Source organism: Vanessa cardui, chromosome 21, assembly GCF_905220365.1.
Source record: "Vanessa cardui chromosome 21, ilVanCard2.1, whole genome shotgun sequence".
NCBI classification, from domain to species: Eukaryota; Metazoa; Arthropoda; class Insecta; order Lepidoptera; family Nymphalidae; genus Vanessa; species Vanessa cardui.
In genome coordinates this window covers 9,715,288-9,740,312 of record NC_061143.1, presented here as the reverse complement: position 1 = coordinate 9,740,312, position 25,025 = coordinate 9,715,288, and the positions used below count along the sequence as shown (strand labels likewise).

Genomic DNA, 25,025 nt, shown 5'->3' with positions numbered 1-25,025 from the left:
TTAGTCTTATATTTGTCTTATATATATTATATATATATATATATATATATATATATATATATATATATATATATATATATATATATATAGAATTATTTATCTTGATGACATAACTAAATGTTTAAATACACATTAGACTCGTACACGATACGATAAATATGTTATATTATCGGTTACAATCAATTTTAATATACTGTTTTAAATAAATGTATTGTGTTAATAAAATGTTTTCATTCTAAATAATCGTATCATGGTGACCTATACCCTACCTGTCTTAAATGGTGAAAGTAATATATAATGATTTAAAATATTAATTTTAAAATAAAATGACTTTTCATTTGAGCCAATGCTTAAGTAAGCATTTATCTTTTTCACTTTAAAGTATTATAAATCATACTGTTCGCGTTTATACCACCTGTAGCACCTATTTATAATATTATTAGGGCAATTACTTTATAATCATTGTTGGTTTATATATCTATATCTATATTTTTCTATACTTAGAGTATGAATAGAATCCATCCAACTTCAAAATTTCTAGGTCAACCAGAAATAAATAAAAGTATAGATTCAAATTAATGTACATTTCACGTGTTTAAACAAACTTATTTTATTATGTAGTCGTTCTAAAAAATTTAACTATCCCAATAATATTTTGATGCTTTTTTCTTCTGTATGAAGCTAATTCTCTGAACGAATTTTGTTTGAAATTGGTACATAGTTAGTCTTAACCCCGAGTTAGGACTTTTGAAGTGATAACTTCTTATAGGCCAATCTGTCTGGTCTTCAGCAAACAACAGTGATATACACAAAATTCTAACGTAGGTACATATTCAAGTATATAAGAATCAAAAATATTTTATAATCAATAAAAGATTTTGCTAATAAATTATCTTTCTTTGAATTATCATATCATTTGTCTCAATTAAAAAAAAAAAATTGAAATAGTTCCATTTAGTTCAAGTTATAACTTCTGTTAAATAGGTAATGAAGGGTGAATATTTTTCGATGTAACGGTAATAAATTAACGGTTTTACACTAGTTGCAACACTGGACACTTCTTCAGACTGATTTGACAGTACGTCAAACAAAACCGCAAATGGTTTTCTGACGATGTGCTTTTCATAGATGCAATTTCGTAAATAATTTAACATTTTTGTATACCGAACACTGTTTTTATATACTTAGACATAGGAAACAAATTGAAATCTGTAGAAAATAGCATTTATCGATGGTAAAAAGTGATTCTAAAGGAAATGAAGATTTATACCTAGGCATTACAGACTCAGTACATTTCCAAGTTGTTTGGTAAATGATTTGTGAGAAAATTTTAATCACATCATAAAAATGACTACGTCGTCAGAAGATGTATTACTGAGCGTGGGGCACGTTAGATATAAAAAAGGTGATGGCACCTTATATGTTATGAATCAAAGACTGGCTTGGATGATGGAAAATCGTGATACAGTCGCTGTATCACACAAGTATGCAGATATTAAAAGTAAGTAGAAAATAATTTATTGAAATTTTTATCAGAACTAACGCTGTAGTTTTCATTAAAATTTTAAAAAAATTAACATAAACGATTTTGAATATATATTCAAGTTTTTTATTATGTACTGTAAAAAGCACTTAAATATTGCATATTTATAGTAATTCCATTAGTCATAGTAAAAAGTTACAATTAAATTTCTTAATTTATATTTATGAATATAGAGAGTATAATGTATTCTATTTGCAGCACAAAAAATCTCTCCTGCCGGCAAGCCAAAGGTACAGCTGCAAGTCGTCCTTCATGATGGAACATGTTCGACATTTCATTTTGTTAACCCAGCTGGTGCCGATGCTCAGGCGAAAGATAGGGACCAAGTAAAAATGCTACTTCAGAACCTTTTACCTAAGTTCAAGAGACAAATAGATGGAGAATTAGAGATGAAATCAAGGTAAATTGAATATTACAACTCCGTAAAGAAAAGATAATTTACTGAGTATAGCTTTAGTATTTGAAGGTCAAAATAGATCAGAAATTTTAATATATGGATCAAAATCAACTTAACCTACTCTTTATTATTATTTGTTTATATACTTGGTGGTAGGCCTTCGTGGTAGCCCGTTTGGGTAGGTATTGATAGCTCATTGTATTATATTTTACTTGGAATAAGTACTTAGTAACACTTGGTTTTGTAGTGGTCTGATTTGAAGGGTGGGATAATATCTTAATTCCTGTGGTGGTTTGCGCATTTAGAAATGATTAATATTCCTTAGCATATCATCTATGGGTAATGATGTCCAACAAGTGGTAGATTTGACAGTTAGTGGAGGACATCATCAATTCATTTAAGAAATATTCCACTTTATTTCCATCATATTTTTCATTTTTAAAGTAGATTCTTTGACTTTTTGAATTATAATAGATTCTTGGTATCATGATGACCAGAGCTTAATTCAAAGAGCCCTGTAATCCAAGATGGCTTACATTATATCTCAGATGATTAAATAATCCTGTAAGGAAGTTACTAAAATTTTTTTTTAAATAAATGTGTTATTCTAAACAAATACTGACACACACTTAAAAATGTATATTATACCTTATAAACTTAAAGTGAATGAAATAAAATGTGCCTTACTTTCCATAGACTCCTGTCCCTTCATCCTACTTTAAAGCATTTATATGAAGACTTAGTGATATCGAAAGTAATAAATAGCGAGGAATACTGGAATACACCCACCTTGAAACACTATACTGAATCAACAAATATGAAACAAGAAGCGGGTAAGCAAAGAGAAACTTCTCGGTAACAAGTCATTTAGTATATGTACTCATAGACTAGTATTTTTATATAATCATTTGGTCAAGATTGTTTTCTTTCTGAATAAGATTACAAGATGGCATCATCACAATTGTATGTTAAAAAATATGACTTAACAAAGTTACAAATCACCATTATACTATAAATTTGTCAAAGCATTTACCAAACATTCTTCCGAAATATGTTTAGGTATTCTTAAACCTATTTATAGTAGAATTATCAGGCATTACATTTTTCTTGTATAGTCTTTTCCTAATATTGTAATATTGTATGCATATTATGATCATGTTAATTTCCCTCTATATGTGAATGGGTGTTAACACTTGTTACAAAATAAGAAATTTATGTATGTTTGTTAATTTTACAGGTGTGTCTGGAGCATTCTTAGCAGATATACAACCTCAGACCGATGGATGCAATGGCCTTAAATATAATTTAACTCAAGACATCATAGATGCAATATTCAAAACATATCCCGCCGTTAGGAAGAAACACATAGACTATGTACCCAATAAAATGACGGAAGCCGAGTTCTGGACCAAATTTTTTCAATCACATTATTTTCACAGGTATTATTTTAGATTGTTTTTTTTTTATATATAACATTTACTCATATAGACAGTAATAGCTCTTATGTTGATATTATATATAACATACTAAATAATGTGGAGTGACAGTACTTACCTTTTCATTGGTGATACTTATTGACAAAAAAAAAATTATACCCAATACCACATGGGGATACTGTAGTTTACTACATGAAAACTTTTTTGAAATGGACCATTAGGCCCTACAAACTTAATTTGTCTCTTTATAATCACTACAAAATATTGACAACATAATATGTTCTTTATATATACTACAAAAATGTCTTGACTAAATTTTTAACTCAAAATATAGTTCTTTTACGAATATAATAATGAAATTAAACACAGACAGACATACAAAAGCTGAAAAATGAATGTACAATAGTGTCTAAAAATAAATTCACTTTTTCAATGATGTTGCTGGAGCCTCCATAGCTCAGGGGTTAGAGCACTGGTCTTGTAAACCAGGGGTCGAGAGTTCAAATCTCTCTGGAGGCATTGAAATATTTTTTTCTTTATTTTTTTTATATATTGTTTTTCAAATATTCTTACATAAAAATACATTATATTAAATTTTTTTTCAGTTTTGATAGTACCATAAAATTTAAGAATGATGAAAAAAAAAAACATGCCTCGCAAGTCTAACTTAACAATTGTATCTTTTTAAACACAATATTCTTTTGTTTTTATTTAATATCTTCATGTATTAATGATGCTATAATTAATTTTGTTATAATTTTTACATTATAAAGTTTAATTATTTAATTTTATTAGTTATCAATTATACTGTAGTATAGGTTTTTTTTATGGTATAGGTTGGCGGACGAGCATATGGGCCACCTGATGGTAAGTGGTCACCATCACCCATAGATAATGACGCGATGATGAATGAATGATGTAAGAAATATTAACTATTCCTAACATCGTCAATATGCCACCAACCTTGGGAACTAAGACTAACTACAATTTTTATTATTTCGCAGAGATCGTATAGCCTCGTCATCTAGTAAAGATTTATTCGGAGAATGTGCCAAAATGGATGATCAAGCTATCGCGTCGGCTATGAAACATACCACATTGGATCTAACAGTAAGTATACCCCAATGGCAAGGGGTATTGAAATGAGCTTAGATTAACATATTCCATGTGATTTAATATTACTTATGCTATTTATTATATAACGTTATAAACAATCTTCACCAAAATATATATAAAAATATTCTTTTAGCAGAAATACTTATTGACTTTTTGATTATTTGATTGTAACCAAGAAATTCTCTTTATTTTTATTATTATATATTCCGCTTTTTATTTTATATTATTCGCAAATCGCTTGGCATACGAAAATTAAGGGTTTGTTTAATTTTATTCCTTCCTCAATTGGAAAAAACTATAAAGTGTTTTAACATCTGTATAATTAACACAATAATTTCATAGCTTTATAGCACATGTGTGCACATTGTTAAGATATACTCTCGTTTTCTAGGTTGATTTACCTCAATTCACGGAACCTGTCCCGCTCCTGCCCGAGGAAGATTCCGGTGAGAAGGAAAAGGACGGCACATCAATACACCGCAGTATGATAAAACGGTTCAACCAACATTCTATTATGGTAACTGATTTTGACATTACTTTCAGTTTTTTTGTATAAAAAAAAATTACGCAATTTTAACGTAAAAATAACTAAATATAATAATTGATCTCATGGAGTTAATACCTATTGGCTTCCAAGCAGGATATATTAATTTAAATAATTGTATTAACTAACATGACTTTGTATTTTTTAAATGTTGAAAAAGAGTAACTGCTGAGTTTCTTGCCGGTTCTTCTCGATAGAATCTACTTTCCGTGGTAGCTTCATTTAATTGCAAAATGACGATTCAAAAGTGCTCGTAAAAGCCTACTTGTATAAAGTTTATCTTGATTTTTAGTTTATATGAGATATATGTACTATACATTGTACAAATACACTTGGATCATTTCACTCACAAACAGGCTCCATAAACAAATGTCTAGTTATATTATGTATTTTTTTGCTGTCTCTACTCTTGTCTCATGCACACTAAGAAACCCTATAAACATTCGCTTACTCACACGAATGCAGTGTGCTCGTTATATACCGATTATAATCTAGCGTCGGAAGGCCGCGCCCTCGTGAGTTAATCTATACATACAACAATGAGAAAATCTTAAATATAAAAATATATACATGTTTTGGTATGTGTTAATTATCATTTTATATATAGAATAAGTTGAAAATTTGTACAACTGACGTTGTCAAAGTGCCAGAAACAATCAATCAACGCGCTGTAATGAAATGCCGATCTATTATTGAAATTTAGCGATATGGTTACACATTCGATATACAATAGTTAAATTACTATGCTTTAGTAAAAAAAAGGTTTTGTGTGTATAATTTTTTTATTATTTATACATGAAGGTAACAAATGCCTTTCGGTAATGCATAGATTCTTCATCATAAGCTCCGACTGTCCCTAGTGTAAATCCGGCGCTTTACTTAAATGTAAATGTGTGCGTAATTCGTAACAGTGATTTTTTATGAATAATATTGAAGTATTTATTTGCAAACGATTAACAAAATAAATTATTTTCGGAGACGGTCATGAATATCTTAGCGTAACGAAGTGCGGCACGAATCCCTCAAGGCGGCAGCACTGTCGTGACGTCACGACACGACTAACTTCGCGCTACGACGGAGCTTACTATGGAGGCGTTTAGAGACGACTCACTTACGATTCCGCTCTCGTGAAGACCAGTACCTCCATCCTAGGAACTGTCATTCGCTTTTAAATAAAACTAATTATAACGGATGAATCGCGGATATTAATTATTTTTAAACATCCCGACGTTTCGAGCACTTTGCAGTGTTCGTGGTCTACCCGTGACCACGAACACTGTTGGGATGTTTAAAAATAATTAATATACGCGATTCGTCCGTTATAATTAGTTTTATTTAAATGTGTATTAATCGCGAAAATTTAAGACAACATTATGTCATTCGCTTCGTTGCCAAGTGTGATGTATCACATCATGTGTGATACTGAATTAGTGTATTAAGTACTTTAAACGTAGAATCAAATCAAATCAATGTTATTCAAGTAAACTTCACAATGAAGCGTTTTTGAATCGTCAATAATCAAATACTACCACGGTTTCGGAAAGCAGCTTCTAGCGAGAAGAAACGGCAAGAAACTTGCATAGTTGCTCTTTTCAAATAAACACATTTACAATGCTGTTATTGACAGTAATTAGCGTCCTATGATGGAACCCGAGCCTAACTCCAGGCGTTTCTCTGTAAAAAGTACGCTTTTAATGAATAGTATGATTTATTTATTAATTTAGTCTTAATAATATTTAGAATTATATTTAGAATAAACGTGTTTCTGTATTCGCGGTTTCCTCTTTGCTCAATCACCCTAGTAATACGCCCCTATGATGTCTGACGATATTTATTCAATTAATTTTTTCTTTTTAATTTCCAGGTGCTCAAAGCTAGTCATAAAACAAACTCCAGTAGTAGTAGTAATAGCAGTAGTAAAACAACAAATAACAACAAAGTCGAAAATGGTATGAAAGAAACGAATGGCGTCGATAAGAGGCCGACAACCGACAAAGATCCATCGGAGCCGGTCGATAAGAAACGGAGGATAATGGAAAAGTTACACTACGAAGATCTTGATAGTGTAAATAGTGGCCAGGATGCGCAGGAGTTGAAATTATCGAAGGTGAGAACATTTAACATTTCATAGACTAAAAATCAAAAATCAAAAACCCACTAGTGGTATCATCACATAGTATAAAACTAAGTCGCCTACGTGGTTTCTAAAATCAATTTTATACTATTTCGTAGAGGTTAAGGAACCCAGTAAAAGTTGTGTTTTTTTATTTCTAGTACATATTTGCCGAAAAATATCATTTTAAAAATTTCGTATTTAAATAGCGCGCAAAAACGCTACTTGGACAATATGGCGCTGCAATGGGGTCGGTGACATCACTTTCCTGTATTTTAATCTGTGGTACATATAGTAGAAAAGCAAGGTTTACAAGAAAGTGACTTCATGATAAGCCCGGCCAATCAGGAGCGTTTTGAGTCACTTGACAAACGTTTGAAAAAATGCATTTTTATTTATGGATTTTTGAATAAATTAAGTATTATTTTTAACTTTCGTTAGTAAATAACCATTTTTAAACTCATAATTACAACAATTTACAATTTATTTTTCGCATTGTCAAATAGCCTATTTGAATATAGAAAATTGAAATACTGATAATATTAGAGTTTTTTAAAATGATGTCGTAATAACACATTCTGTAGTATATTTAGTGTCAGCAATGCACCCGTGCAAAGCCGGGGCGTGTCGCTAGTATTATATGTGTAAGGTATCAAATCATTTATAAACTTTTATAATATTTCGTTGCAGGTAGAGAGGTATTTATTAGGTCCTGCCTCGCAAGTCAGCCAGTCAAGTACAAGCACAAATAACCCACCCCCGTTATCAGCTCTAGCGTCGGTCTGTCAGGTGAGTTATAAATTATAGTGATCTTTATGTATTTTGGGGCGTTTTTTATTCAATCCTTTTCTTAATTTCTATCGGCGACTTATAAATGCTAGCTGATCAATCATCATCAAAGAAAGCCAAATAAACAATATTTGGTCGAGAGCGTGATTAATCTATGAATTTTGTTATGGATTTACAAAAAAATACTTGATAGTGTACAATATATCTGAGTTATTAGCTTTGTTTACTTTTTTTCCTACTTTCATTGGAATAGACTAGAGAATATAGTGTAATAATTTTTTTATCTCTTATACCGTTAATGCTATAGGGATCTAAATAGTTTCGCCAGAGTTACACTTATTATTTATTTAAATCGGAATACAACTATACAGATTATACTAACAATAAGTATTACAGTATAATATTTGATGAGGTATTTAAATAGATGAGCTTGCAAACTTTACTATCCACTATACTATCCTATTTACTAATTTTTGGTATTATTGTTGGAAGTCGAATGAGGCTAACCCTCTAAATTCACATGTATGAAAATCCGAAGTTTCTCTTTATCTGCAATTCAATAGATTCTAAGAAATACAATCATAATTTTTAAAGCCAATTGTGTTATATATAATATCTGGTGTTGCAAACCAGTTATGTTCATTTAATTTAAGGTGATATTATAGTAGAATACATGAAACATAGTTGTAAGCGTTTTGTAATGTTGTGTCGCGTGGCAGGCGTGGTCGAGCGGTCAGCAGTGCCAGCGGCCGGTGCGCGTGAGCGCGGCCGCCGCTGTGGGCGCGCTGGGCGAGCTCAGCCCCGGCGGCGCGCTCATGCGCCAGCACCACGCCGCCTGCATGGCGCGTGAGTACTGCCCCAAGGGGTGCGGGGGGATGATGAGGGGTGGGAGGTGATGGGTAGTGGTGGGTGATGTGAGTGACGGGTGGGAGTAGTGTACAGTGATAAACTGGTGTGGAGTGATAAGTGGGCAGTAAAAGGTCATGTCACGTGGGAGGTGGGACTGGTGAGGGATGGCAGGTGATGGGTAGTGGTGGGTGATGTGAGTGACGGGTGGGGGTAGTGTACGGTGGTGAGTTATGATGGAACATGTGTGGAGTGATAAGTGGGCAGTAAAAGGTCATGTCACGTGGGAGGTGGGACTGGTGAGGGATGGCAGGTGATGAGTAGTGGTGGGTGATGTGAGTGACGGGTGGGGGTAGTGTACGGTGGTCAGTTATGATGGAACTGGTGTGGAGTGATAAGTGGGCAGTAAAAGGTCATGTCACGTGGGAGGTGGGACTGGTGAGGGATGGCAGGTGATGGGTAGTGGTGGGTGATGTGAGTTACGGGTGGGGGTAGTGTACGGTGGTGAGTTATGATGGAACTGGTGTGGAGTGATAAGTGGGCAGTAAAAGGTCATGCCACGTGGGAGGTGATGAGAGTTTTGAAGAGTACCATACTTGTCTATATAATAAGTCTTGCATTGGAAAGTTTTTCTTGAGACTGCCAACGAGTCCAAAAAAGTGAAAAATTTCCTGGCTCTGTGCCTCACTGTTCCCATTAGAAAAAGGAATAATATTCAATTAGATTCATATCCTATTACAAAATTATTTCTATGTCAATACCAGCGTCAAAATCTTTTATCATCATCATCATCATCATCAACAGCCTATTTTTGTCCACTGCTGGACATAGGCCTCTCCCAGTGCACGCCACTGTGGTCTTTCTCAGGCTAATCGCATCCAGCTCCTGCCTGCCTTATAAATATTGTTTAAATAATTCGTACAATTTAATATTTCCGTTTACAGAACTAGTTCCACAGGATGTGAAGAGTGAGTTGAACCGTTTGTACCTGTCGGGCGGCGAGCTATTGCGCGAACTCTGGCGATGCTTCCCGCAGCCGGGCGCCGGCAACGACTCGGAGGACACGCCCGCCAGGGCGGAGAAGTTCTACGAGGCTCTGCTTAGGTTTAGGAATGTTAAATTGAGGCCCTTCGAGGTAAGTGCTACTATATATATAATATAAAGAGTTATGTTGCGTTTTAGTAGTTTTTCTAGTATGAGAGTTCCATTTGACACTTCTAGAGTTTCCTTAGTCTTTAATTAAAATCAATTTGTCATGATATATTCTTTTAAAATTATTCACGTCAATTTCTCATCCAGACGTCAACCATTATCATTAATTATTTATAGTTATTTTGTCATATGGCAATTTATAGTAAAGCACATAGATGGCGCTGCGTGGTACATTGAATCACGCTTTAAGTTTTTATTATTTATAAACCACGCGAAGTATATCGAAGGTGTTGTTTAACAATAATATTAATTGGTTGCTTTTTATTTTTATGCGATTAAACAAACACATAAAAGATATATCATATCATTGACAATGTAAGGAATAATTAATATTTCTTACAGCGTCATTGTCTATGGGCGATGGTGACCACTTACCATCAGGTGGCCCGTATGATCGTCCGCCAACCTATACCATAAAAAAAAATGGTTAAGAGCCAATGGCTTGGTATGGTCGCACTGACAGTTATTACTAATGACTTGAATAACTATCGTTGATAGTGATGGGCTTGCTATCTGTTGAAGTGTACTGAGTGACTGTTCGATGTTATAAAATATAATCAATTTACCATTTTCAAAATTTAAAAATATTATTAAGACTAAATTAATAAATAAATCATACTATTCATTAAAAAAGTACTTTTTAGAGAGAAACGCCTGGAGTTAGGCTCGGGTTCCATCATAGGACGCTAATTACTGTCAATAACAGCATTGTAAATGTGTTTATTTGAAAAGAGCAACTATGCGAGTTTCTTGCCGTTTCTTTCCGCTAGAAGCTGCTTTCAGAAACGGTGGTAGTATTTGATTATTGACGATTCAAAAACGCTTTATTTTGAAGATTACTTGAATAAAATTGATTTGATTTGATTTGATTATTCCCCAGGAGAAAATGCTCCGTGACCTCACCCCACTAGCGACATCTCTCACCAAACACATGAACCAAATGATCGACACAGCTTGCGCCAAGTACGCGCTGTGGCAACAGAGACAGGCAAAGCTGCGGTAGTAGAGGCAGGATGGGAATACTGGTTACATCTGGTTCGGGGCCGGTTTTAGTGCCTTCATTCGTTATACCCGGGATTAGAGTCTGCTTTTTTGGGGTTCATTGTGACTGACATGTATTAGGAATTCCGTAGCTTCATTGATTTATAAAACTCTTATTATCTATGAAGGTCGTATATGTTATTTTATTGTCTTTTATAATGAATATAATAATGATAAAATCTCTAAACAATTAATTATTGTTAATAACCTAGTGTCAATGTTTAAAGATGACAGTAATTGTCATAATAATATTAAAACAATGTTATTATGAGTTAAATTAATTTAATTTCATAGGAATCCCTAATACTGTTAGTTCATTGACCTCTTGAAGGATCGCCAAACTAAAACCGGCTCTCTATATCCTCATATTCGAATAAAATGTTCCAAATAAGAGAATGTTCTTTTATACCTTATTCTCATAGAATTAAAGTATATATTTGACTGTTAAAATAAACTGCCTCAGTTATATCAAATACAGTATACTGTGAAAAGCAATAATTAAAGTATTCGTTAATTCCTAGCATATTTGTATGTAAAAATGAAAAAATTAACACAGTTTAAATTAAAATAAATCGCAAAACGAAGGTGTTTAAATTATTTCCGTCTCTGTCTTTCGTATGATATTTGAATATGTTATCTCTTTTACACCCTTGTCCATATTTTAAAAAAATGTTTTTAATTGATGAGACAATAAGAAAAATATATTTTATGATGAAATAGTTCAAAAATTTCAGTTTTGAAGAAACGAAAGAAACTATATATTTCACTAATAATTCCCATTACATATCATGATACACTTATATATTATTTGTTTATATACTTTTAGAAATAACATACAAAAATAGAAATCAATTTAAAAGGAAATAAAAAATGATGATTTTTTTCTTACTGTTAATTTTTAAAAAAGGTGTAAAAATGTACAGATCTTGTATAGATGTCTTTTATTTTGTAGACACAGGATATAAGTATGTCTAGTCCATATTAATAGAATGTATACGAAATGTAAACCTACAAATTTTATACCTTTAAGCAAAATGTATAATTAAAAAAAAGTTTAGTTTAATCTATGTTTGGATGTTGCATATATTTTGGTAATAAAAAATTAAATACAACATCGATTATGATTCTGAGTGCTCAAGACAATCTGATCGATAGTAAAATCGATTTATCGATTAAATTTTTTTTTATACATTCTATTGCAATGGATTCATAACATTTTCGCGGAACCAAATATCGTATAAATATATATGAAATTGTAAAAATTCCTGTCAACATATAAAATGTATTTAAACTCTTATTATCGAAATTGTTTCACAAGACAATCTATCACTTATGATTTTTCACAATCAAAATGCCCGACTATGATTTAAGTCTTTGTCAAACACCTACTTGAAACCGATGCTCGCCTTAATAAGTCGTGTAGTTTTCAATGGCACGAGTAAAGATAAATAAAAAATTTGACCTTGAATTTCCATAACATGATTGGTCAGAATTTAAAATAATTTGTGGTATTCATAATGGATTCATACTTTTAAATTGATATTGGAGTTATGGAAGGAAACATGAAATAGATATGAGTTGTTAAATATATATGAATAGTTTGGCATTATATATTTTTATTAATCAAGATCTGTCTGCCGTGCCGTACTTCATTAAAATGGTATTGAATATATAAATCTGCAGTTACTTTATATTTACTCCTACCGTTGAATACAATGAATTAATATTTTATATGTCAATAAGTTGCTTTGATTGTGATCGCTTGTGAGTTGAAATAAGTTTCCCGAAATAACAGGGTTTAGATTTAATGAACTATAAATTTTTCTTATGATATGTCACGTATTGGGTTAGCTTACGTTTTGAAAGAGCGCTAATAATTAAAACCAAACAGATGACCTAACATAATTTGTAATATAGAGTGATATGGCTCCAGGAAAATTGGGTAATTATCTTCAAATAAATTCAACATAAATGGTTACACCATTATCCCCAAAATTTAAGCCTCTATTAGGGTTTTAATTATTACATACTGTGCAAATGAAAGATAAGATTGAAATAGACGTAGCTTCGCTGTTATAGCCGTCTCGCTCACACACTGTCGCTACCTATACTCACAACAATGTGTGAGCGAGATGTCAATATAGATGATGCGATGCCACTTTAAATCTCATCCTGTACTACTGGTGGTACGTATAAAACCTATGTGTTACAATAAATTAATGAAAAATGATTTTTCGTTAGTCGGGTTAGTAGTTGTATATTGATATTTTCGTTCAAAATTAATGCATATATGCTAGGTTTATTAAGGGGCATTTAGGAGATTATTTTGTACTGTTCCTTTGCAACAATGAATGATTTGTACCGACAATAATCTTTTTTAATGTAAGTGGGAGTCAAAATTTCATGTTACCATGTTGGTTAAATTAATGTTATTTTAATTATTTGTCTGTTAGGATGATAGTCTTATTTCAGTTGTAAAATCGATTTTTAAAATCAATTTTTTCGTTGTAATATTTACTGTAAAACCAACCAGGATATTGAAATATTAAATATATAATTATATTTTAAATAGTCTTCTCAAAATTTTTTCTTTCATCTCTTCTGATATGTCAAATATGTTATTCTTACATATAACATAACATATGATTGGTTTCATTCAAAACAGATTATACCTTATTCTATAATTTTGTTATATCTCATAATAATTTTCTTATATATACCTTCAGGACATAAGATAAGATTAAAAATATAGGGTGCTGTACAACGGGTCTGTGATCCTACGATAGCGATTTTTAAATACCTTCATGAAAAAATGCCCAAATGCCTTAATATCTTGGTTGGTAAAGTGTATTATTAGTTTATTTATTTTTTTAATTCTTCTCACTATATTCTGTTTGAAGAACGCAGTCTCTCGACTCTCAAGTGGAATAAAATGTAAATAAACAGTATTTTTATTAATATTTTTTTATTTTAAACGGTCCTATCCTTTAAAACATATGTCGTCGATATCATTCACTCACAGATTTCATTCACGACCGAAATTTTTAAACTAATTAAATACTTGAAAGTCATCAGTGTTGTCCGGGGTAGTGTCCCAAAATTTCTGCTAAGATTCTCGTGTCATAGCCACTGGGACCCCTCGATAGTACTAAAGCATATCGGCGAAATATATACCAACATTGATACTTATGTAAAATTCATATGTTCTACTACAGTTACAGCTATGATGGCTAAACATAAATTTGGATGTTTATCACGCTAAAACTATTGAAACGAAGAAAGCTATATCATGATGTCAAACTACTTTTAAATAATAAGAAATATTGTGATGTATATATTATACAAAAAAAAAACAACCAACTTTCAAGAATGATTTATTTATAATTGGTAAATACTTGTAGGGTTACAGTTTTTATATAACGATTTTAAGAAGTACTCTCGTCGTTGCGTTGATGGAATAAATAAATAAGAATAACAAAATAAATACTGTTTATAAAAATAAATTAAGTGTCTACCATTTGATAATGGCAACATTGACTTCATGCTATTTAGCTAATGTATACAGAAATCAGGATAGCACCCCGATGATATTTTGTTATCATTATCAAAAGTGTCGTTATGAATCATGAATCATACTGACAATACATAGTACAAAATTAAGTCAGCAATTTTCAGTATCAATATATGATGTCACTTTTATTTATAAATCAAACTATATAACTATAAATTAAAGCTAAAATACAAAACGAATAACAAATTTTTACTATTAAAAAAAAAACAATCATATCTCTTGCATTTTCAATCATAATTTTAGTTTTAAATTCAGATTGTTTTTATAATAATACACATAAGTTGCATAATCATACGATATCATATTTAATCTATCATAGACAAACTTAATAATTTTTAAGGCATGCAAGTGTGATGCCTTTGTAATGGATTCCATCCTTTTCATATTTAAAAAGGGTCCACAGACAATGGAATAATATTTATATAAAAAAAAAAACAATAATTATGGAAAAAATATGCATTATATACTTCCTTAATAATTGTTATGGCAAGGTATTTATTTATCATTTAAAAATAAGAATTTGATTTTTTTTTATTTCTGAGAAACATCTGTATGTAAGTGTTGTTAGGAATTCGAATTGGATTTGCTAAGATTGAATAACGAAAATGTTTATTGTAAATAAACTGGTATTCATTTCTGAGGTATTTGTAATAAGTCTATCAGAAAGTATGATGTTGATTATAAATAATTAATTCACCTATAGATTATAATTCATATTTCGATAGTCTATAAACTAAACAGACAAGAAAACGATATTACAAAAAAAAATAATTAAATTAAATACTTTTCTATTAATAATTTGTTCGCTCAGATAACGTTTAAAAGGTAGGTTAATATACATTTTTGCACTAAAATTAGTTTTTTTTTTAATTGAAAAAAAAAGATAAAACGAAAAGCTCCTTCATTTTTTAATATAATCGCCTTTTTATATCAGTCTCTTTATATAACATACCAGTGATAGTTGTAGTAAATAAAACATTTTAAAATCTACTCGAGCCCATAATAAACATATAAGTATTTCTCGATTAAGGTACAATAAATCTTTTACTAAATTAAAAAAAAAAAAAACATTTTATAGCGTAAAATCTATTATATGACATAGATTATATAACATCTAAATAATCATTTTCTTTTTTTTTAATAATAATGATATCGACGTATAGTGCGACCCAACTTAGATGTAGCATTGGCAAAATTCGTAAAACCGATTACTGCCGATTTACACAACTAATAGAAATAGCTACCTTACCGCGCCATTCGACGCTATAGCGCGTCAAATGTAAGTTGGCGTGTGGCAAAAACATGTACTAATTTTTTTTGTTCATTTATATCTTATTTGTTTTATTTACCCTTATTAAGAAAACTTACCCAAAATCTATTAAAAATGAGACGTAGAGAATTATTTTCTAGGGTGATATTGGTAAAATAAACAAAAAAGTGGTAAAACAAAGGGTGTAGCAGGTGCTGCCACAGGAACGCCAACTTATACTTGACAGTCTGTATTCGTCGCTATAGATTCTCGCGTCAGTTCAACCCGAGAAAGCAAATTGACGAATATATTAGGTCATATGATATTACACGTTATTACGTTTGTGTAAAGATCATATTCACACAAGTAATATATATTGATAATTTGGGATAGCGTACTTATTTCGGATGTGATCGGTTTCACGAATTTTGCCGATGCGACATCTAATTTTTGTCGTACTATAATTTATACAAACGAAATATCTACATTCTTGTCAATGTCAGTTTGACATTTTAATGTTTTATAATCTTTTAATATTGTCGACTGTCATCTCGCTCGTATTATAAATAATAATTAAAGACAAGTGTAAATATAAGAAAAACAAACCAAATATTTATTATTACAAGGAAAGATTTGGTCAGTTTTCGATTTCATTTTTTTTTCCAAACTATCTTAGCGTTCCTTTTAAATCTTTGTTACACTTTCAACGAATTTTTTTCAAAATTATTTTAAGTCGTTGCTAAATATATATACATAATCAAAAACGATTTCTTCAACGTGTAATGGTTCACTATGACAGTGGAAATGATAAAACAAATATGGCGTATAATTAAAAAAAATAAAAAGATTGCCATATGTAAGTTGTATTAATATAATTTGGTTATGTATTTACTTAAATGCCTTTATTATCCATACGATGAATATGATCGCAAGTATTGTTCCGATTAGGATTATGAACATCATTTTCCTTCTATATCTGCGTTTATACTCAGCTGCTTTGGCTAACTCGTCGACTCCGGCCTCGACGCTCGCACTGGCAGCTTCGATGTGACTTTCAACTGTATCTGTAAAATTATTACATAGTATCAATGATGTTCTAGTAAACAGATATGTCATTAACGCGCAAAAAGTGAAGACTAGAAAACGTCCTAATTGGGACGTTTGCCTTTAGTCGTTTTTATCATAATTATGCCAGTAATACGTTATAATATATCGTAATTATGTAGTAATACGTTTTGCGCCATTAAAACATTTAGTTATCCCCTTTACTTATTGTTTTTTATCAAGCTATCCTTTTTAATTGTAACGAAATGTAAAATAAACGGTCCCCGGCGCGGCACACTTTTTTCTATTGTTTAGTATGGGTATAACATATCTGTTTATTAGAATATCATTGCATAGTATACAAAGTCACTGTCTGTAACTATGTATGCTTAGATCTTTTTGACGAAGAGACGCAAAGGATTGTGATTGATTTTTTTTAATGAGTGATTCGAGAGTAGGGTTTTTGTATATAATGCATGTAAAATATAGTAAATAAACTAGAAAAATCTGTAGTATATTTAGTACCAGCATTGCACCCGTGCGAATCCGGATCGCTAGTTACTAATAAAATATAGATAATATACAAAGATAGCTGAATATATGCCATTGTCAGATTGTGATCTTGAGATTGTGTAAGATTTTTTGAGCCTATCCGTGCTTACCAATAAAATTATCTAATTGCCAACTCCAACAAAAATTCTTAAAAAATATTGAAGTCCAACTTTGCTGAAGATGTTTTAGTAGGTACACTCTATTTACACATACGTTATTGAGGTACAGTAATTAGTTACGATCGGAGAAAAATGCATAAAAGCGCAAGACCAATGCACTATACGTGTATTTCACACTACTAGATTAATATTAAATTATATTTTATCTCAAAACAAAATCGCAGGACAAAAAAATGCAAAAGCCTATTAATAGCCTCTATTGAAGCGATTTTATTTTAAAGATATAGGTAATCTGACCTGTATATGTTGGTGTTGCAAGAAATATTCAACCTTAGTAAATAAGATGTTATGTCCCTGTATGTGAGTAAATAGGACCTATCCAAACATGCTTGTAAAAAACACTACTACTAAGTAAAATCTAAAAAAAAACTAGTCTTAAGCAGTTTAAAGAGTATGAAACACAAAAGAATCCCCCTTAATGTAAATTTGTTTTGACGTTAGCTATGTATTGAATTTGGATGAGAATTATCCTACTAAACGGTAAACCTTTCACTAGGATGACAATTCTTAATGAAAACGGGTTGATTAAAATTATAATACATTCATAGTACCCAACAGTAGGTCTATAAATGTATTAAATTATAATGATCTACTATGTATAACTTTACTAAGTCCTTACCAACAGATTGCGCCTGCGCATTAACCATATCCGCTAGTTCCTGCATGATTTGATTGACGTCGAGAACGTCAGCTTCGATCTTATTCATATAAGCTTCTTTCTCTATGAGCATACTTGTCTCGAACTGAACGAGACGAGCCTGAAAATTATTATAATTTTATAGAATATGAATAATAAATATGAGACAACATCACATACATTACTCTGATCCCAATGTAAGTAGCTGAAGCACTTGTATTATGGAAATCAGAAGTAACGACGGTACCACAAACACCCAGACCCAAGACAACATAGAAAACTAATGGTAATCTACATCGACTCGGCCGGGAATCGAACCCGGGACCTCAGGGTGGCGTACCCATGAAAACCAGTGTACACACCACTCGACCATGGAGGTCGTCAATATAAGTGTAGTGTATGTGTTATTTTTATGCTATTTGTTGGCGGACGAGCACATGGGCCATCTAAAGGTAAGTGGTCACCACTGCTCATAGACAATGGCGTTGTAAGAAACATTAACCATTCCTTTCATCGCCAATGCGCTACCAATCTTGGGAACTAAGATGTTACGTAAGATGTACTATAATATCTGATGAATTGGTAGTTACCTACCCAGAAGGGCTGCACAAAGCCCTACCACCAAGAAAATATATATAAACAAGACAACAATAATAGTCTTCCAATTTGCTATTATGGAAATATCATTTATAGAATGTAAAAAGATTACCTGAGCTTGCTGATTGGCTAATAACGATGCTTCTTCATCATCAGCGATAGCCTGCCTTTCTAGAGCCTGAGGATCGTTTTTGGAACGACCTTGAGTTGGCATATGTGCTGCCATTTTTTCTGACACTTGCTGAAAAATTTGATGCAATTTTTTTTTTATTCGGGTAGCAGACAGTTTTGGCTATTGACTTCAGGAAAGGCCAAAATTTGGTATATTGTACAAGTCAAATATTTCTTCTCTCTAAATAAGGTAATGTAATAAAAGAAACGTCGTAATTATGTGTAAAATTGCGTCGTGATAAAAAATATATGATATGGAGGTAGAAAAGTGAATCTTGCTATGCTTAACTGAGAAAATAAGACTGCAACTCCCTCTCTAGTGATGATATAACCAAAGATAAAGACATCTTTGTTTTATTTAAATCATAAATCATCCATCAATTATAAAATATTCATAAGGGAGAATTAAAAAGAAATACATCTATATTAAATATGACAGCACTTGATTATAATTGAAAAAGATTTCATTAAATAAAAACTTTTTGGTAAACACTTCCTGGCTTTCTTCATAGATTACAAGATCCTTAAACTATAGAACTCAAGATAGTTTTATATAAGAAATATCTTATAAAAAGAATGATCTCTATTAACATATGACACAAAACTCTAGAAACATAAATTATATGGAATATTGGAATCTATTAAGATATACATTAGTGACCTTAATATATTAGGTTTATTAATAAACATGCACTTAGTATTAAACATTACAAAGAGAAAATACATAAACAAATTCAATGATGAAAAGTACATTCATTCTAAATATTTATACACAAAAATGTATAAAAGAATGTCTAGAAAATCTAATTAAGTGTCTTCAACTGTGTCTAACACTTTAAATAAAAACAAACTTCTTAAAATGCAATATTGGTAATTGTTAAGTTCAAAACATAAGAATTGGTTGTGCTTTTTGTTGAGAACAGTTATAATATAAACTAGTATATTAAAATTAAATTAATTATAATAAAATACCTTTTGGACAGAGGAATATTTTGCAAGAGCATCCCTAAATGCTTGTGTGAGCCTCTCAACTTGTAACTTCTGTGGTTTATCTCCTCTCCGGACGACCACACCAAGTCTTTGTATGTCCCGCGCTGTCGCTGACACAGAGCTGTTCACATTCTGCTGAGTATCATGGCTGGAAAGAAATAATCATTCAAAATAATATATATTGAAATCATTCATCATCTGTTCGCAATAATCCTGTATATGTAGTCTTGTAAACTTGTAATGAAAATATATTTAAATAAAGTAACTTTTATTGCTTCAAATTATTTTGTATGTTTAAAATATTACAAAAAAAGTTATAAATGATACAAATATCACTTTCACTCAATCCATCAATTTCACTGATAAAAGTGACAGGTTTATATAATTTTTCTTTTGTATGCAAAGATTTAAATCTTTAGATGCGCCCTCACCTTCAAAAACTGTGGAAAATTTTTAAAATGCGTGTGTTGACAAGTCGCTTACGCGCTCACACAGATGCATGCGAAGTACGGTCAACAATTTCATCAAATTGTAAAATGTAAGAAATTAGGTTGTTTTAATTGTTTGTAATAATTGCAAAAAATAATACACGTTATTAATAATAAATTATAATTTTAACAAAAAAATATATTATTGTATTATAAAAAATAGTATTATATTTTTTTTTGTGTATGTATACACGTTATTACATAATATTTATTCTCCACGAAATAAAATCAATTTATTATAATTTTGCCTGTTTGTTCTCTGAACATTTTTATGAATATGATGAAGGCGTACATCAGCGTAGCATTTACGAACTTATTTAATTGTATTTTATGGTTCCAAGTTGTTGTTTGTTCTAGGCAGGACAAACTCGACTAAATTTCGTAGGTGACCACGCCTCATCTCCCTGGTCTCACTGTACTACCTTTATCCACTATTCTTTCCAACGTGTCTTGCGGAAATCTAAATAATAAAAACGTAATTTAAGAAAGGTATTTTGCAATTATTTAAATTTTATTCCAGCACCAAATTAGTTACTCTTGACTGAACCACTTAACCATTTTTAATAAAACACCTATCATTTACTAAGCTACTAGATTTCTAAGAGCCAAAATATACTTTGACGGACTAATATTACAAAAATATTACAATGCAATTTAAAACATTTTTTTAAAATATAATATTTAAAAAACATAATATGCCGACGCTACCACAGTATTTTCGCTGTTAATGTCCATTTATAGATGATCCCTTTCCAAACCGCTTCCGTAGTACTTCCGTGTATCTAGTTATATTAGTTAATAGAATGGTACTGAGACAATAGATTCATCTCTGTTAATTACATAAATTATGCCATACTACTTTCTCTGTCGCACAATTTCTTTCATTTCGTGGTCTTTTCGGACATCGGAATAAAATAAATTCAATATTAAAATAAATATAAATAGTTACGAGTGAAATGTTTCACCCTGGGCTTTATTAGTATTTCTTGAGTTGTGATTGCACTTTCGAAAGGCACATGACGGCATTTTGCGATTTTTTTGGATTATAATTAGCGCATTAATTGCAATGGATGACGTCTGACTGTCACTGCGTATAAATGAACACTGGTAGCGAATGAGTAAGCTCACTCATTTGAGGATTGACACATTTTATAGCGGCTATACTATGGCAGGGGCGCATCTAACGATTTAAATCTTTGTTTGTATGTATATAGAGAAATTTATATTATTAAATGCAAAGTAATAAAATAAAATTCTCTTACATCTTATCTCGGAGCTGAATACTGTCATTAGGCCCTCCAATTTGTTTCATCATCTTTTCTAATGCCCTCAATCCATTATTAATGGTGTTCACATTATCCGCAATGCCTTCGCTGAGGTTATATAGTTCTGTAGGGCTGAAATCCGCAAAGGCAACTGTGGGAGGTGCTGCAATTGCTCCATAGTCTCGGCTTGATCCACTTATGGGCTCCCGTTCTGCCATTTTTTTTTTAATTCACTAAAAAAAATATATAAAACCTCTTTAAAATTTAATAATTCAATCACAAAGACTATTTAATAGTTTTATTGACTTTATACAGAAACGTAATTTAAAAAAACACATAGCTATTAAATTTCGATTATTCCGTACAATTATATATACGTACATAAATTCCACGTTTTTCACTGATTCACTTATTAACAACAAAAATAAAAGGCGTAAATATATCTTGTTGGTATTATTTGATGAATCACTTCAATAACATTAAAATTTATTGACAAAGAAACTACGAAATATGTTGCAAAATCTCATACCGACCTTAATGAAAACTATTCAACGAAAACCAGTTTTGACAATATTCGTTTGTAAAATGTGAGCCTAATAGTTTCCAGTTTTGTATTATAATTTGTATTAACTCATTAACTGCGGCTACATAAAATATGTAAATTGATAAGACGAAACGTCAACATTTCATGCCATTTGTGTCATCTGTCACCACTTAACGTCAGCTGTCAATGTCAAAATATACTTCACTGTTATTATTTCTTTAACTTCAAATATTATTCATAAAAATTGTTATAATGTCTACAAGAAATGTGTTATATAATTAAAAGCTAATGCTTGTTTCATTCATATTGAGATGATTTTCTTATAGCAATTAAATCGGTTAATTTTGTGACTTAAAAGAAAGTCTGGAGTAACGTTTTTTAAAATTGTCCAGAGATGTCACTGTATGTATTAGAACTATTAGATGTGCATTGATTAGATTCAAACATCTATACAAATATTAGGATTGCAAAAGTTATGTCTGATATCTTTTCACGCTTAAAGTACTGAACCGATTTAGATAACTTTTTTGTGGACATAGTTTGGATCCTGGCGAATAGACTTTTTTACTTTTACTTTTGTTCACCCTTTGGGGGTTACAACGGGGAGAGACGGTTTTTTCGCTAGACGTTATTTTTGTAATGTGGATAAAACCACAGGTTTTGCCATTAGCTTAATTACTATATTAAGTTAAGTAAAAAAACTATCTATGACAAAGTTTATTTAAGGGATAAAATTTTCTTATTAGCTTCTCGTTGATTACATTACCTGAAAAATTAATAGGTATGGTTATATATGGTTACAAAATTGCTCTTTCAATCTAAAAACTGTGAAAGCTTCAATGATTTGTGACTAGTGAAATAATAAGTGATAAGACAACATATTTTCTTCTGCTCATTTTTCGTTTGGTTTTGTTTTTTTTTTCACTTTTGTTGTTGTAGTAAGTAATAGTAATTAATAATTTTATTAGCATGTAGTGTATACTTTTAAATGATTTTACATAATATTTGGATGCATATCATCTAATTGTATATTTATGTTAAAATGACAAATGTAAAATCGCTAGCAAACCCAATAAATAAATTTAAAAAAAAACATGAATTCTGTTGCTGTAAGGAAAAGGTCGAAAGAATGCAGTTAAAATACTAGTTGGAGAAAAAAAATAAAGATCAGAAAACTATTCGCTATCAAACTAATAGAGTATAAATATTCCTTATAACTTATTCATATTGAAAGTTTCAACAAATAAGTAAACATAATTTTTATAATAATGAATAACATACATTTTATACTATCTATTGGTCGATAATGAATAAAATCTACTGACTTTGTTGTAATAAAATTTATTTTTGAAAGTAATGACGTCTTCAGACATTAAGGCAATTCTGCCAAAATCATCTATCTAGCTTTTTAGCGTCAATGCGTTGACGACTTGAATTGTTTTTTTAATTATACAGAGTACAAAAAAAAGGTCTGCAATCATTGAGTTTATTTTGTTTATTATTATTATATAAACGACTTAACTGATATCTGAAAGTGTTGCAATTTTGATTGCAGCTTTGCAAATTTATTTCAAATAGAAGAAGTAAACTAAAAAAAAAATCATCAGGGCTTTTTGAATTGGCTGACTAAAAAGTTGATGAATGATGGCCTCACATCTCATTTAAATACTTTATTTAAAACATAATGTACAATTATATATAAAACCTTATTTATAATTTCTATAAAATACTGTGTTACAAAAGAGTTTTTTTTTTTAATAATTTATGTTAACTCGTGAGCATAAACAATAATAATGATGGATGATGAACTGAAAGCAGCGTGAGTTATTGGCACGGATTGCGTTTCAATGCGTGGAATTATGATTGTATTGTTTTTATTTTTCTATGAATACGATTCAAATAAAGAGGATATTAATGACTTATGTTTAAGTTATTTTATCATGAAAAAGATTTTTAGCTCTGGCAACAAAATCACATCAACAATCACATGCTTGGAGATTGCTGGAATGCTACTTGCTAGAGATGTGTGAATATTTAATACGTTACGAATATTTAATATAGTGAATGGTAATTTATAATTCATTATAAATCGTGTTCCAATTTTAAATTTAATTATTAATTTTTTTTTATTTTTATTTTAGAAACACTGATTTCCATTTATTGTATTTATAACCATGTTATAGTACTGAAGAGGTTATTGTTTTTTTTTTGGTGGCGCTGATCTCGACTGCTGTCAATTTTGAAATAATGTTTCTGGCCTTAAGATAGTTTCGTTGGTAAGGTTTTCTCTAAGAAAGTCGAGGTAAGTACCGCCATGAAAATAAAATAAGTGAGACTCTCTTCGGAAAGTTTTTAATAAAATGTATAAACTTTAATTGGCTTCACAAATGTTTACAAAAATATTATGTATGTATAACCACAATAAAATAAAAAATTAAAATAACATAAAAATTTAATTAATTAATTGTAATAGCGAAAAAGGAAAACTTCTAGTTTCTTGTCGGTTCTTCTTAGTGGAATCTACTTTCCGCACCGGTGGTACGCTTACATTTATTTAACATGACGATTCAACATTGCTTTTATAAGTCTACTTGAATAAGGAATAGGTATTTTGATTTTATTAAATGTGGGTAGAGTGTTTCAATTGCATTTTTCTAGAAATAGAATAAATATAATCTATATATAAAAATATCGATATTAA

General features: G+C 30.8%; 2 protein-coding genes and 1 non-coding gene across 4 annotated transcripts; 2 read left to right on the top strand and 1 right to left on the bottom strand.

Annotated features, from left to right (window-relative positions):
- Positions 1-1,065: 1,065 nt before the first annotated feature.
- On the top strand, positions 1,066-11,697 carry LOC124538809 (general transcription factor IIH subunit 1). Its single transcript, XM_047116015.1, has 11 exons — positions 1,066-1,501; positions 1,742-1,943; positions 2,637-2,773; positions 3,178-3,379; positions 4,381-4,486; positions 4,884-5,009; positions 6,901-7,143; positions 7,840-7,938; positions 8,658-8,784; positions 9,729-9,919; positions 10,877-11,697. Exons 1-11 carry the CDS (start codon positions 1,348-1,350, stop codon positions 10,997-10,999), a joined length of 1,710 nt encoding a protein of 569 aa, XP_046971971.1. The 5' UTR covers positions 1,066-1,347; the 3' UTR covers positions 11,000-11,697.
- Positions 3,823-3,895, top strand: Trnat-ugu. Its single transcript has one exon. It is a non-coding gene; the product is annotated as a tRNA-Thr (tRNA).
- Positions 11,698-16,219: 4,522 nt separating the features above from the next.
- On the bottom strand, positions 16,220-22,476 carry LOC124538972 (syntaxin-12). Of its 2 annotated transcripts, none has more exons than XM_047116264.1 (6): positions 22,162-22,471; positions 21,778-22,013; positions 20,010-20,175; positions 18,979-19,107; positions 18,252-18,390; positions 16,220-16,921 (listed from the first exon to the last, which is right to left on the bottom strand). In XM_047116264.1, exons 2-6 carry the CDS (start codon positions 21,996-21,998, stop codon positions 16,746-16,748), a joined length of 831 nt encoding a protein of 276 aa, XP_046972220.1. In that variant the 5' UTR covers positions 21,999-22,013; positions 22,162-22,471; the 3' UTR covers positions 16,220-16,745. The 2 variants fall into 2 exon arrangements, with proteins under 2 accessions (XP_046972220.1, XP_046972219.1); XM_047116263.1 differs by having other exon boundaries at positions 16,223-16,921; positions 22,314-22,476.
- Positions 22,477-25,025: the final 2,549 nt, after the last annotated feature.

Bases quoted from the DNA above. Each gene is read 5' to 3' on its own strand.
- LOC124538809 (XM_047116015.1), top strand. From the start codon at position 1,348: ATGACTACGTCGTCAGAAGATGTATTACTGAGCGTGGGGCACGTTAGA. The intron at 1,944-2,636 runs GTAAATTGAATA...TACTTTCCATAG, and splicing joins GAATTAGAGATGAAATCAAG to ACTCCTGTCCCTTCATCCTA. The intron at 5,010-6,900 runs GTAACTGATTTT...TTTAATTTCCAG, and splicing joins TCAACCAACATTCTATTATG to GTGCTCAAAGCTAGTCATAA.
- LOC124538972 (XM_047116263.1), bottom strand. From the start codon at position 21,998: ATGGCAGAACGGGAGCCCATAAGTGGATCAAGCCGAGACTATGGAGCA. The intron at 19,108-20,009 runs GTATTTTATTAT...CAAATTTTTCAG, and splicing joins AATATTCCTCTGTCCAAAAG to CAAGTGTCAGAAAAAATGGC. The intron at 16,922-18,251 runs GTAAGGACTTAG...ATAATTTTACAG, and splicing joins TGCGCAGGCGCAATCTGTTG to ATACAGTTGAAAGTCACATC.